Source organism: Leptinotarsa decemlineata, unplaced genomic scaffold (genome assembly GCF_025532065.1).
Source record: "Leptinotarsa decemlineata unplaced genomic scaffold, Ldec_3_MD MMD2_tig00026294_RagTag_RagTag, whole genome shotgun sequence".
NCBI classification, from domain to species: Eukaryota; Metazoa; Arthropoda; class Insecta; order Coleoptera; family Chrysomelidae; genus Leptinotarsa; species Leptinotarsa decemlineata.
The window spans coordinates 8,003,661-8,018,783 of NW_027412674.1; the positions used below are offsets into that span (position 1 = coordinate 8,003,661).

At 33.6% G+C, this 15,123-nt stretch overlaps 2 protein-coding genes across 2 annotated transcripts in view; one reads left to right on the top strand and one right to left on the bottom strand.

Annotated features, from left to right (window-relative positions):
* The window catches only part of LOC141484830 (uncharacterized), a 92,644-nt gene that overhangs the window by 58,017 nt on the left and 19,504 nt on the right, over positions 1 to 15,123 (top strand). The window lies entirely within an intron of this gene.
* LOC111516778 (cilia- and flagella-associated protein 206-like) lies at positions 1,225 to 2,205 on the bottom strand. The gene has a single exon (XM_074180274.1). It carries the CDS (start codon positions 2,104 to 2,106, stop codon positions 1,240 to 1,242), a length of 867 nt encoding a protein of 288 aa, XP_074036375.1. The 5' UTR covers positions 2,107 to 2,205; the 3' UTR covers positions 1,225 to 1,239.

Genomic DNA, 15,123 nt, shown 5'->3' on the forward strand with positions numbered 1-15,123 from the left:
ATTATTAATATTGACACGGGTAATATCAAATTGATCGTAGGTTTGATAATGAAGATGGATAACTTCTTCGAAACGTCACCAGATAAGTATACAAGTAGAATAGGTTTCCGCGGTTAGAACGTTGAATATCTGAATTTCGAGTTGAACTGCGCTCAAAAGTTTTGTATTGTTCGACGTTTCGGCTTTGACTTTAAAGCCATTCTCAAGAAGTAGAAAAGTGTGGCTGTACTGAGAAACACACTTTAGAGTTTTGATATTCTGGTCTTGCCAAACCTTCGAGACGGTATAACCCTCATTGACCCATGTTTCATCCAAATGAAAAATTGATTTACCAAGTGTTCTGGCTTTCTTTATTCCTTTTAAATAGTTTGTTATCCTTCACTGATTTTTCTATCAACATGCTCTTTCCATCTTGTTTACGAAAGTGAAGTTCAGCTCTTGTAATATCTTCCATAATCTAGTTCTTATGTCAGGAAAAGGAAAAAACCTGTCTTCACGAATAACTGACAAAACTTTATTTAATGTACGTATTTCGTTTTGTATGTAAAAAGAATGTACTGTTCTACAATACAGGGTGTTTATTAAACATGCGGCAAAAAAATTAAGGGACTATTGGGACAACTAGCTTCCATGTTGTTTAGATTTTTATTTAACACGCTTTCGAAGTAAACTGAAGAATATCACAACACTAAGACTAACTCTCTACCATGGCCTTCGAACTCTCAACAGAAAATAATGTAATAATTTTTTTCCTGTGGAAAAAGCCAAGTCGGTCCTATTGATGGGTGCAGTGTGTTTGTTAACGGTATAATTCAAAGGAATATCTATTTATACCGCCTTCAAAATAACAATGTTTTTCATCAATACCCTTCAACTTAATACTTATTTGTTGGAGAATGTCTTGGTTACTCATAAACATATTTTCACATTTGTCATAGTTGATTTGTTATTGTATTTGTTGTGAGATTTTTCAAGTGTGGTGACCATTCTGGCTCGTCCTGCATATGTGTTCCTATAGCTGTCGATATATTTTATTATAAAAAACAAGATAGCATAAGGTTGTCATAATAAGAAAAAGTCAGATTGTTAAAATTGATTATTTCAAAAACTAACATTTTGAATAAAAGTATTTTGAGTTATTCTAAGCAAGAATCAATTCCATAATTGGTGACCCCAACGTGATTACGACATATCCATGCCCCTGAGCAATTCCAATGAGGCGTTGGATTCGTACAATCATTAGGAGATATCTTGAGTAAGGTCGAGTAGAAACTGTTTGTCGTCTTTCCTCCCCCTTAGCCCGAATATGAAAGTAGAAGGCTTGGGGATGTTTGTGTAGCAATCCCGTTTGGTTTGCGTGGATGTTGTCTGTTTTGGATAGGTTTGAATCGCCATTGTGTTTCTGCAGTCGGACTTCATAGTCTGGGTCGACATTAAAGCTTCTCTTTTGTAGTCCCACCTGTTCCATTTGTATTTTGGATCAATATTGACAGGAAAAATATTCTCCAAGATCGTTCCTTTATTTTCTGTTCCTTTGGCAAGCTTCTTCTGTTTCACTAACTGGTTGATGTTCATTACTTTCTCTAACTGGTCTTTCAGCTGCAGAAAGTTTATTAATTGAGGTTTTCTTCTTCCCAAATCCAAGACGTGTCTTATGTACCGATCAGGATTCTTCGAGAAACTCTCACATGCTTCTGGAGTGGAAAAAACATAATTCAAGTTTTTATATTTCACGATGCCCATACTTGGGTTTCCAGGAATCAGACCCTCGTCAGTTTCGACAAATTTCCAGCAGCAGGAGCCTAGAAACTGCAATCGAACCTTGTCGATGTTTTGGAAGTTCTCGATGCGAAAAACTTGTACTTGTTCATTGGTGGACTTGAGAGAACAATTGGCGGTTTTTTCTAGTCTTTCGGCATCTGTGACAGCCGGCTGGTTATCCAGCCATTCTTTGTTGTAGTCCAGATTTCTGGTGTACACCTCCAAGCTGATCATAATGTCGTGCAGTTTAGACATTAGTATTACCTGATTTTGCATATTGACCCACAAGTCCGACAATTTTTCGAATAATGAAAAAATGATGCTAACGGGAAGGGCGATTCTCATATGGACAGTTCTGTGAATTTTTCTAAGCAAGTTATCGAGGTCTCCATAAAGATTCGAAGCACGTTCCTCAAGTTTATCTAGTTCTTCTATAATTTTCCTAACGCATTGTCTGTACAATATCAAGATATCTTTGCTCTGGTCCAGCCGTAGCCCGAACAGATTCGATGATATCTGGCTTCCAGTATATGAATGTCGATTTTGAAAAATTTCGAATAGAATAGTAGGTCAGTGACGAAGTTTAGTGTGAGAATGTCAGGGTCTTTAACAATCAAATTCCCAAGTCCCATGACCTAAAAACTTTTCTATGTAGTATGTGTCCATAATAATGTGGTCTTTCTCAACAAAGATAATTAGGAAATACTCCTTTTTGAATACACGGAAAAAATATTTTTGTAAAATTACATACCAAAACGTTCGCAATTTGTGACCGTTAAGTACTGTAAATTTACGCAACGATTTGTAAATGTTTTGAATCACGGGAAATCGCATAATAATATATAACATGTTGTAAATATGTATGTAAATTATTATAAATCAAAATATTGAAAAATCAGTTATCACATAATTAGGTATGTAGCTTTCCATCGCAATTTTACATTACATTTGCTGTATATTTTCTTATGTAATTTCTCGAGTGAATTTGAGATGTAAATTTCCAATTCAATATTCACTGGTAATACTTGTAATACTAAAAAGTAAGAATTAAAAAATTATAACGAGTTCAAGTCATTGATAATAAAACCCAATTTAGTTTTGAATTCTAATGATAGTATAATAAAACGATTTTGATCATAATTTTTTTTTTGAGGTTATATAATTACCATTTCTTGAATTTAATAGAGAATTTGAATACTTTTTTCTTGTGGCACACATTTTTGACCAGTATCTAAGTGAATTTTGAGAAAAAATCGTTGGTTTACTTCCAATAAATACCCAATTTTGCCAGCGTTTTTTTTAATCCTGCATACACTTCTAACTTTTATGCCTCTCACCCACAAACTAAACATGCTAAACAGCTGAAATTGTGAGTATATGTTAGAAACAAGTGTACCAACATAAAACAAAAAATCGCTAATCGAATGTACAAGCCGCGAAATTTGAACAATCACCTTATTTTTTACCAGATCTCATACACGTTGTAACAAACCTCTCTAGACAAGTACCAACTTGTGAGATTTCTCAAAATATATCGCTACTTCATGGACATTTCACCGAGATTGAGTATTTGTTTTAACGTTTCTCTGAAAAAAGTCAACCTATTAAAAGTTCAAGAAGACACTCTTTTGCTTGCAGTGATTGAAACATTCGTAATGGAGAAATTTCCAGTTCTATTTATAGCAATCCACGCCTATGTACTTATTTAATATTAAAGACAAGCGAAGCTACAAGTTTATGTGTAAATCTACACCATTCCAATAACTCGTAAAGAATTTTAATGAGCAAAAAGACCAGTCGGAAGAATCAACAGGACTTTGCAGGAATAACTAACTGAAAACTGAATATTTCGAATGTCATGTTGCGGCATTACTACACGTTTAAATGTTGACTGTGAAATAATTTATGGCGATCGCTTCTGTAAGTCCATGAAATGTAAATTAGATCCAAATGGAGTTCTGTCATGAGATGACTCAAATAAAAATCCATGTTTATGCAGTCCGCCAGTGCGATAGTTGATATCGAAAAATTACTAATCCAAAGGCTGTACGTGCTGAGATAATGATAAACAATTTTTTTTGGTTAGTTTCTGTTCGGTAAATTAGAAAAATTGTTAGGAATCACATGTTGAAAGGTAAGACCTCGTTAGTCCTTAGCTCGCACAATTTTCGACTTCTGAGGATGGTCGTTCGTAGGGGTGCGATAGCTGGTTAACGGAAAAAACATATTTTGAACATATTTTAAACATCAACTGTTACCTGAACTGCCCATAGGCGTACCTAAAACGAAATATTAGGTTGTTTCAAAAGCTTTGTCCGTTTTGATATTCATATCTCAATAATAGCTGTTTATGATACGAGTGTTGAAAGTAACGTTTCATTTTGTGAGTGAAAAAGTTTGCGAAACGAGCGTAGCGAGTTGAGCAATTTCACGAACAGAAAAAAATTACTTCTAACACAAATATCATACAAAGTTTTTTGTGCAACTTTTGAACACATTTTGACAGCTCTGGTCAGTTAACTATTTTCATGTTATCGCATTTGCTGTGAAGAGGCCGTGTTAGGTGATGCCGAACCTCCTGGTTACGAACAAACGGTATTGCTTACAGCTCACACGTTTTATTTAAAGTCACATTTAAAGTTCTTGCTGGTGCTTAATGTCTTGCATAATAATGAACAATAGTGAGGAATTGTGTATACTTGACGATATTGAAGAGGCTGCAGAAAGAGCTTCAATTGAATTGACACAAAAAAAATCGGCTCAGCAGTACGACATCGCATATTCCAATTTTCTTAGCTGGTGTAGACTTGAAAACTTCGAAGGAAATTTCAGCGAAACCGTCTACTTAGCCTATCTAGAAGAGAAATCAAAAATATGGAACTCATCAACTTTGCGAAGCAAGTTAAAAATGGTGTTAATACAAGCAAATATTTCAAGGTACTAGCATTCTTAAAGCGGAAAAATGTTGTAGTCCTGTGACAAATCACATCTATTTCATTTATTTCCATTTTAACTAGTACCGTTTCGCCATCTGGTGAATTTTCTCGGTAACTTATCCGCCACAGTGAAGGCCGATTCCAGTTGTTTACAGTTTTCTACCGTCCTTAATCATAAGTAGACATGGCCCTAATGCCCTGCGGGATAGGCAACCAATATTTCATTTTGACGGGTTTTTTGCATTGGCAAAATATTTCCAGGGTCAGGTTTTTTATGAACGACTGTCGAGATTCATTTTCGTCTCTAGAGACCTGAGGAGAACGGTTTTTGATGTGCCATATTTGCTCGATTGTTCGAAGATTCTTCTTGTTTGCTCTTTAAAGTGAACTTCGTTCTAAATTACCTTAAGGACAAGATTCACCGTCGAGTCCCGTGCCTGTAATTATTTTAGGTGGGTAATGGTTTTTATTACTATAAACGATGTAACACGTGTGTGAAGTTTTTATTAACTACTTTTAACTATTTTATTAAAACATTTGTAATTATTTTAGAACTAAGTCAACAACCAAATAAGTACTCTGTCTCCCCTTCGAACTGAAAATAGATTGTTTCGCACCTTATCCTGTGTCTCATTGGATCAGCAGCAACCCCTTTTTAAAAAACCCTGAGATTGAACCCTTACAGTCCAAAAAAAACAAAAACTCTTACGTTTGAACAAGTCCAGAGGTTTATAAATGAGGCGCCAGATGAAAAATATTTCATGATGAAAGTTGCTACTATTTTCGGAATATATAGAGCCTGTCGGCGTGAAGAGCCAGTTTACGTGGAATCTGATCCAGATCCTACGCAATTCTTATATGAAAAAACTTTAGATTTATCATTGTGTACATTGGAATTAGCAAAAATATTTGAAACTATATGTAACTTGAAATCAAAATTTTCTAGTGGACCTGATGGTGTTCCTTCATTTTTCCTTAAACAGTGTGTATATACTTCATCAACTCCTCTTTTCATTTTATTCAATAAATCACTGACCAGTGGCACGTTCCCTGATCTTTGGAAACGGAGCTTTATCTGCCCTATTCATAAAAGTGGATCGAAAGAAAAAGTTGAAAACTATAGGGGAATATGTATTCAATCAGTTATTCTAAAAGTTTTAAATCAGCTTGTTGCCAAAATATTAATGGATGTCTGTAAACCCTTGATCTTACAAGAGCAACATGGATTTACATCCGGACGTTCCACAGCATCAAACTTATTGTATTTATTATCAGCACTATACAACACAAGCACTTGAGAGGTCTGTGCAGGTAGATGCTATCTACACTGATTTCTCAAAAGCTTTTGATAGAGTCAGCCATAACTTATTGATAAAAAAATTATCTGCCATTGGTTTCTCCGGTAACATTCTAGATTGGATAATCAGTTATCTAATTGGACGCTCTCAATCAGAGTGAATAGTACAGTTTCAGAGCCTCTTTTTGTACAATCAGGTGTACCACAGGGATCACATTGTGGTCCTTTGTTGTTCTGCCTTTTTATCAATGACATTAGCTCAAATATCACTAATTCAAAAATCTTGTTATTTGCCGATGACCTGAAAATTTTCAAAGTTGTAGAAAGTGTCCATGATGCTAATCTTCTTCAGAGTGATATAAACTCCATTTCTGATTGGTGTGAAGCAAACTGTCTTTATCTCAACGCAAAGAAATGCTACTCAATGATGTTCAGTAGGTCTCGATCACCAATAAAATTTAAATACTTTTTGAATGATGAAATGTTGGAATGTAAAGAAGAGTGTAAGGATTTGGGTATATTGTTAGATGCCAAGCTTTGTTTCAACAACCATGTGAATTCTGTTTCTATGAGAGCTCTAAAAATGCTTGGCTTTATTGTGAGATCATCAACCAATCTTTCTCCATTCACAACCAAAGTATTATATTGCTCTTTAGTACGCCCTATCATAGAGTATAACACCATCATCTGGAGTCCCTACTACCATAAGTATAAACAACAATTAGAAAATGTGCAAAATAAATTTCTAAGGACCATGGCATACAAACTAGGGTTGGTTATAGGTGAATACAGTTACAGTGAAGTGATGAGTATATTATCTCTGTCGTGTCTTGAGGATAGAAGAACAACTGCGACATTGGTTTATCTATTCAAAATTATATCTGGTCTCATTGATTGTCCGGAAATTCTATCTCTTATCAACTTCAACGTTCCACAGAGGTCCGCTAGACAAAAAAAGCTATTTTTCACACCATATCACTCAACCAACTATGGTTATCATTCTCCTTTATCTGAAATGTTGAGACTGGGAAATAACTACTGTGATAAAGTCAATTTTTTCTGTGAAAATCAAAATACTTTTAAAAAAGAAGTCTCTCGCTCATTAGTCATATAAATGTATTTTATTAGTTAATACTGTCGTTATTTTTATTGTGTTTTGTTACACACATAAAGGTATTTATAATAATTAGTATAGTATAGTATAAGCTTTTATTGTTACACAATTTATTGTAAACAAATATTGGGGTTCACCCGTAAATAAATAATAAACAAATAAATAAATTTATTAATAGAAGACATTAAATTAATGGATAAATCATTAATTTGTCAAATTCCATTGTTGGAAAAAACATTGACTATTTTAATAAATACGTTGCATTACGCCCCTCTGTTATCAATCATCAACGTTTTTTCTGAAATACTTAAATTATAAATACAGTACTTATGATGCACTGTTTGGAACCTTTGGTGTAAATAAAACTCTAGTAATATAAATACATTGCCAACCCAGTTGGTATAAACACGTTTGGGAAAATGCCCTCTACCATTGCTGAGCTTCTGAACCTCCCGGAACCAAAGGAATATACAGGTCACTGTTTCAGAAGGTCTTCTGTTTCTTTGCTAGCAGAATCAGGAACAAATATATCGGATATTAAGAAGCACGGAGGATGGAAGTCTACAACAGTAGCTGAGGGTTACATCGATCAATCTATTTCTTATAAAAAGGCTATTGCTGAAATAATAATCCCAACAGCTAGTTCCAGCGTTACAGCATCGTCTTCTTCACTTTAAGAATTGAATGTTAATGTCCATGAAATTGTCAACTCAAATAATTCAAATATATTACGAGGCTCTTCAACATCGGAAGGTATTAATATCAGCAGATGTTCTAATTGTACTTTTCATATTAATGATCATAAATAATAATAATGTAATTAATGTATATAATACATTTGTAACAGTATTTAATTGTATCTATATCTATTGTTCATTATAAAACTTCCTTGAACATTGAATAATTATGTTTTGTTTATTGCTATTTGGTCGCAAATAAAAACACATTCTAGAAATAACGTTTACTTAGTCAAACATGAAAGAAAAACTGATCCAAATTCGTTTAAAACAAACTGGGAAAAAAGGTCGGATTTTGACCAGTTTTGTACAAAAAATATTCACATATTTTCAATTTATCGGACTTTTAAGTAAAACTGATGTTATAGAGAAACCACCAGAGGAGTAGTAATGAAGATTTTGTTGAAAAAACAAAAGATTTGTTTTTACTCCATTGTCTCATACAGGTTAGCGGGAAAGCGACCAAGAGAACCTGCAGAAACCGGAATAATTAAATAATTATGAACGTTAACGCAGCATATGTCATTCGGTAGACGTTTTCTTGTTGCAAAGCAACTAGTTCCAAATTGCTCATAATTTACAGGTAGTCTTTTTATTAAAACGTTTATGAGAATCGAAACTCAAAAAACTGTCACATATATTCCAGCTAGTTTTGAAACTAATGAAACTAATAATCTCATTTTTAGGTTTTGAACATGTTTATTTTTGCACATATAGTCAGTGGGCGTACTTGAAAAGTGGCTATAAATCAAATCATCTAAAAGAACAATTAGTTTTTTTCCACATAATTTCAAAGAACCAAACTTGAGATGTAGATTCTTATATACATTGAGAAATACTCTCCGTGTTTCAATTTTCAAATGCATCCAAATCTTATTCACTGGTATCGCATTGTTCAGCAGCGCTATTGGAATCACTACACAGGAAAAAGTCTTCGTTGTTAGCGCACTCGTTATTACTTTTAGTACTTGTCCAAGGACGCCACATTTTAAACAGATAACAAAATTTTAAGTAATTATAACTGCACCAATATCGAACTTCAACACTCAAATCGCGATCATTTCCTGAACTGAACATTGACAACACGACGGCTCGCATTCTATTCGTCACCGTAACATGACTTCAAAATTCAATTTTATACTCTTCAGCCAATCATAAAACTGGGTTAGTAAAAATCATCCAGTAGGAACCGCCAATTCTTCAGTCCACGTGGACTAGCTGGCAGCGGCTTTATCTCTTTGTATTGGTTTTTTTGCCGTTGAGGGCGCCGATAGCTTTAAGTATTCACAATATAGATTACTTCGACTATACCATAGAGTTGACATGGCACTCCGATCAGTACTCTTATGATGAATTTGTGAATATCTATACTGATGGTGCAACTACTGTTGAAAGTTTCGAGAATTGTCTTTCTTGAAGACATTTATTTTACCGCCGAATATTTACTTTCCATTATCAACATAATAAAGTTTGATTACTTTATCGGCCTTCTCAAAAACATGCGACGAAAAATGTTGACACTAATGAAAAGGTAAATTGCGCTATTATCGCTTTTTATGCGGCGTATATGAGTCACGGATTTATTTATTCAAATGTGTGTATATACTCCACATTGAGATTACTAATAACTGACGTGATAATTTAATTTAAAAATAGATTTTTTAACTAGGTCTGAATAACATAAAACAGATTGTAACTGATGTTTGTAAACCGCAGGATCCAATTGTGTAATACTTTCCAAACTTTCATTTGCGATTAATTGGGCTCCTCTGAAATTTTCGAAATTAATCCCGGTGCTATTGTATAAAATGTTATCCGAGAAATAATTCCAATGAATGACTGAGACTTTTTTTGAAGTGATGACTTCTTATGGGAGAGTAAATCGCTTGGTAGCGTAACGCATAACGGCGCCAGTATGTGTGGCTCCCTTTTCCTCACTCTGACACACAGCGCTAGCCGTATCTCGGACATGACTCAGTGTTCAGTGTGCGGTTGACATATACTGTTGACAGTGAGCAACGTAAAAGTATCGCCGCTTTTGAAAGTGAATATGAAAAATTTATTGGAACAAGCAGAAGATGATCCTCGGAACATTACAGAATCTCCTAACAAAAAGTTACTTTAATAATATAATATAATACGATTTATTTATAATTATTATATGCGAGCGCTTTCGATAGCAAGCTGTGCTATCATCTTCATGGCTCTAGTCAAACTGAACGTTTTATCTTCGTTGTTTAACAATTTATGTTTGTTGATTCGGACTGAATTAAATATAAAAAAGAATTTTTCTCAGGAAAAATTTTGGAACGGTTTCTTATTATATGCCCATTTGTGGATATGTTATCCGAAAGTAGATTTTACAACGCTCTTGGTGGTAATAAATAATAAATACGAATAATTCGGCGAATCAAAACAAAAGTCGTATGTACATAAAATATTCAAATTTCTGGATACCCATATCAAAGTCGAAGAATTTATATCGAAATAAATAACTACTTCTACAGCAAGAATTTCATTTACTCCGACAACAAACAATATTTCAATGCTTTTTTTCGGTCATCATCTTACTACTGCAGTTAGTACCGTATCTGTGGTACCGTCGATACGGCGTGCTGTTGACCTCCTCTCACTTTTACGACACTCTTCCATGCAAGAAAATAACAGCGATTACACGATTTTTTACTTAATGCGATGCTGCATAAGGATTACATTGATATTCTGTTATGGTCATTTCAGGTACCTATCGAAGTTGAATCAGGAACCTTTCATTTAAATATAATATCTCTTCATAGTTAAAAGTCGGATCTTTTGATTTTTTTTCTCACGGCTCCGAGCGTTTCCATCATAAATTAGACGTCATTAAGTGTAATCATTTCAGCAATAACAGTTATAAAAGTTAATAACGATAATGAGGGACACTGGATTGTCCTTTGGCGTGACTTTAATCTTGTTAATAATTAATTTTATTATTCTTATTCATGCAACGTACCTAATCACATATAAGGAAGGCAAAAATATATTTTTTTGATAATTCTTGCATTGGTAAATGAAAATCCTTTGTTAATGTACGTCTGAAAATCTTATGTTATCTTATGTCGAAATGCCATCTTTGAAATCGTACTTAATCGGCCTTTAGATACCCGTTTGTCCTTTAGATACCTAATTGGCCTTTAAATACTCAATTGGCATTTATATACCCAATTGGTCCTCAGAAGTTTAATTGTTTTCAGGTTGCTAATTGGTCTTAAAATACCTAATTGGTCTTTAGAAGTTTAATTGTTTTTAGGTTCCTAATTGGTCTTGAGATGTCTAATTGGTGTTAAAATACATAATTGTTCTTTAGAAGTTCAACTGTTTTTAAACACCTGATTGGCCTTGAGATATCTAATTGTCTTTTAAATACCTAATCCGTCTATATAAGTTCAATTGTTTTTAGATACCTAATTAGCCTTTGCATACAAATTTGACATTTAAATACCCTATTGATCTAGACACCTAATTGGTCCTAATATACCTCATCGTCTTTTAGCTACCTAATTTATTGACTTTTAGATACTTAATTGACCTTTACATATCTAATTGGCCTTGATATAACTAATTGATATTGAGATACCTAATTAGCCTTCAGTTACCTAATTTGTCTTTATATACCTATTTGGCATTCAAATACCTAATTGGTCTTCAAAAGTTTAATTGGTTTTAGGTTCCTAATTGACCTTGAGATGTCTAATTGATCTTTAAATACCCAGTTGGTCTTCAAAAATTTAATTGTTTAAATACCTAATCGGTCTATAGAAGTTTAATTATTTTTAGATGCCTAATTAGCCTTTGCATGCAAATTTGGCATATAAATACCCTATTGGTCTAGATACCTAATTGGTCCTAATATACCTAATTGACCTTTAGATACTTAATTGACTTTGAAATACATATATGGTCTAATTGATTTTGAGATACATAATTGGCCTTTAAATATCTAATTGGTCAATTGTTTTAAGATACCTAATTGGATTTCAACTACATAATTGACATTTAGGTACCCTATTGGCCTAGATACCTAATTGGTCTGAATATACCTAATCTTGAACTTAAGTAGAACGATTGATTATACAATATCCCAATGCTTATATACAATTTTCAATCTGGAGCATGGAGAGGAGGAATATAAGAGAGCCTTTAAATGTATTAATCTTTGACCTGGGACTATAGTGTGCTGTCGTTAGCAAAGCAATATATAGAATTCCTTTTCTTCCCAAATGGGTCATTTCTACTCTTGTTCACATCGGAACAAGAGAAAAATTAAAAAGGAATGATGGTCCCTGACGTATCCAAAAAAGATCGATGGCTATTTGTAAGAAAACTATATATACCCAAAAAGCTGAAAGTCGTGAGCAAAAACGATCAATATTGGAACCCACGCGGTTTTTTTAGTCAACAAAGTATCAATACTGACGACTTCAATGACTTCTCCTCCCATATTTTTATTTGGTGGGTCTTTTTTTTTAGTCACCTAGTAGGATTTTGGTAAAGTATTTCCGGTTAATATGCTTATATTGATTTTGACCATCGACAACTGTGCTGTAATAATAATGCACCTATCGTTGTCAATTTCCATTTTCGATATTCGATACTGCAGTGGAATAAACCATTATGGACAAATAGTGTGAGATACTTAATGTAGATGAATGAATGTAGTATTTATAATTGAAAATCATGAAAGCTACGTAATAAAAAACTACATTGTTTTGAAAGTGAAAATGAGTAATGTTTGGTTATTTCGTAGATTTTTTTTAACTTTTTTGGCAGATTTTCGTTTTTTATTGAAATTGTATTTAACTATTTTGTTTTTAATCAACGTTAGAAGGATAAATCGATTACAATTCGAAGAAATATCCTGTTTTAATCTCATCCTGTCAAGGGGGTGGATGTAAAAAGGTTGGAAATATGCGCAAATATATGGAGAGATGAATTTTTCGAAATTTTAAGTTAGGTTAGATTAGGTTGAAGGTTCTGAACTATTCTAGAACTTTCTAGTAGGTGAAACGTCCAGCTCCTGTATCTTAAATAGCACGCCCTACAGGTGAAACGGGAACCTTATTCATGGACAAACGGATGAGACACTATGCCAGAAAAAATGTAGGCATATACCTTCGCTACTTAAGTGACGCCGAGTCGGAATTCTAGTTATACTATATAACGAATAACCCAATGGGTAGCTCAGATAGTCGACGATCAAACAACATTACGCCCTTGAATGGTATTTTTACAATTGATTCAGCCCAATCAAAATGTTTCTAGTTGTCATTTTTTTTTACTTTGCATTGACGTTTTCTACACGCTTTATTTTTTTATTATCTGGTTGGGACTAAAATATTACTAGTATCATTGATGAATCCGTTCTTCATTGTTAATTTCCACGTAGATACGCCATAACGTCGATTATTTATTATGTAAAATTGTATTATTATGTAAAATTCACAAGGAGACAACATTTACCTTCTCATCTACATATCCTTTTTTTCTGTTGATCTCAGAAACATGATCTTCCAGGGTCATCATTGCCATCAATATAAAGAGGATGCAAATGACGCGTCTGGATGAAAAGTGTGGCGCCAAAATAACAATAAACAATGCCAATTGTGAAAGGAAATCGTCATATCTAATGGATCTGACTTGTAAATGTTGAATAATTATAGTGGTGTATGCGTTGTCGGTTCTATTCTTACTGTTATTTCTGTAAAGAAATACTGAGTGTACATAAATCAAGGATTGTGCAGACAGCAATAAAATTTGTCATCGATTGATGTTTGCGTTGATACAAACTATTGTAGAAGTTACATAAATGTGGACTTGCCATTTGTGATATCCAACATGTACACTGTCTAAATCTACACGATCTTTCAACAGGTACTTTCGAACTTTGACAATTGATAACGTCAATATCGTTCAAAAATGAAGTTATTACAGTTATGATGAAAAAAACATATTTTTCTTAAGACGTTAACATTCTAGCCCTAGCTCAAAAGTTAGGAGGTTTAGGACATGGTGTATTTGAATTTTACTTCTTAAAATCATCCAAGTGTTCACGCCCTCAAAGATCAGCATCTTAATCTGAAACACCGTGTATAAGGCAGCTTATCCTTGTGAGTCAATTGAATGTGATTTACACGTTTCTTCTCTCGTCGAAGGAAAAACTTTGATCTTGAATATCAGCACAACATCTACACTTAATGTGGTTATTGTTAATTTTCAAGGCACAAAGAAGTGGAAGTCATAAAATTATCCTTTGATGTTCAATTAAGTGGTTACAAGTTTTATACCGTCGGCGCTTTATTACCCCTTTAATTCTAAAAAGTTATTTTTCAATGTTTTACTGATTCGCGGTTGAAAAAGGAGTATAATATTTCTGTAATTTACTGTAGATGCCGTCCAAATGAGACCAGTTGATTTGGAGGCCCCTTTTCAATACTTTTAATTGAATTAATATAAAAATCGAAACTCAAACCGCGCCCTAACCTCGCAAACTTAAGGCTAGTCATTTCCACGTAGGCAATACTGCTATTTTCCTGCCAAAATAAGAAAATAGCGAGAGCACGTCATAAGGAATTGGCGCCCAATTTGGGACCATTGCTAGTATTAGTGCTTTGATTTCCTTCACTTTCTATGAATTTAATTCACAATATTATTATTTAAATTTAAGGATTTATCATCAGAAAGATCTCTTCAAATTAAACAGTTGTGTTCATGCATAACCTATTAAGAGCTACGAGGCAAGAACTGATTAATTATAGTATACCTACATACAATTACAGTTGAAACAATTCGTATGTATTGAATAAATTTAACTCGATCATTAGAGTAGTAATTGAAGTTTCTATTTTTGTCCTAGACAGGTTTAAAATTAATATTTGTTAATGCAAGAAAATCGTAGATCGTTTTTACTGGAGGAATTTTTGTCAAAGTGCCATTGCATTGAATGAACCTAATTGCGTACTTTTACCGATTTAAATAACTGTCAATTGGGCATAGGCGTAACGGATGCCTATAAATCAATGTCTACGTGCAGTAATGAAAAGAAAGACGTCGTTTCAAACTGTTTTTTTTTCTTAGGAAATTTTAGGTAGTTATTCCATAAGTAATACACAGACCTTGTGTAGTAATTGACAATGCCCTTCTTCAATGCTTATATATTGTAATATTAGTTAACTTATTGAGGCATACTTCACAATTTCGTTTACAAAATGTTTGTTGATTAACGTTTCATACTAGGTTTTA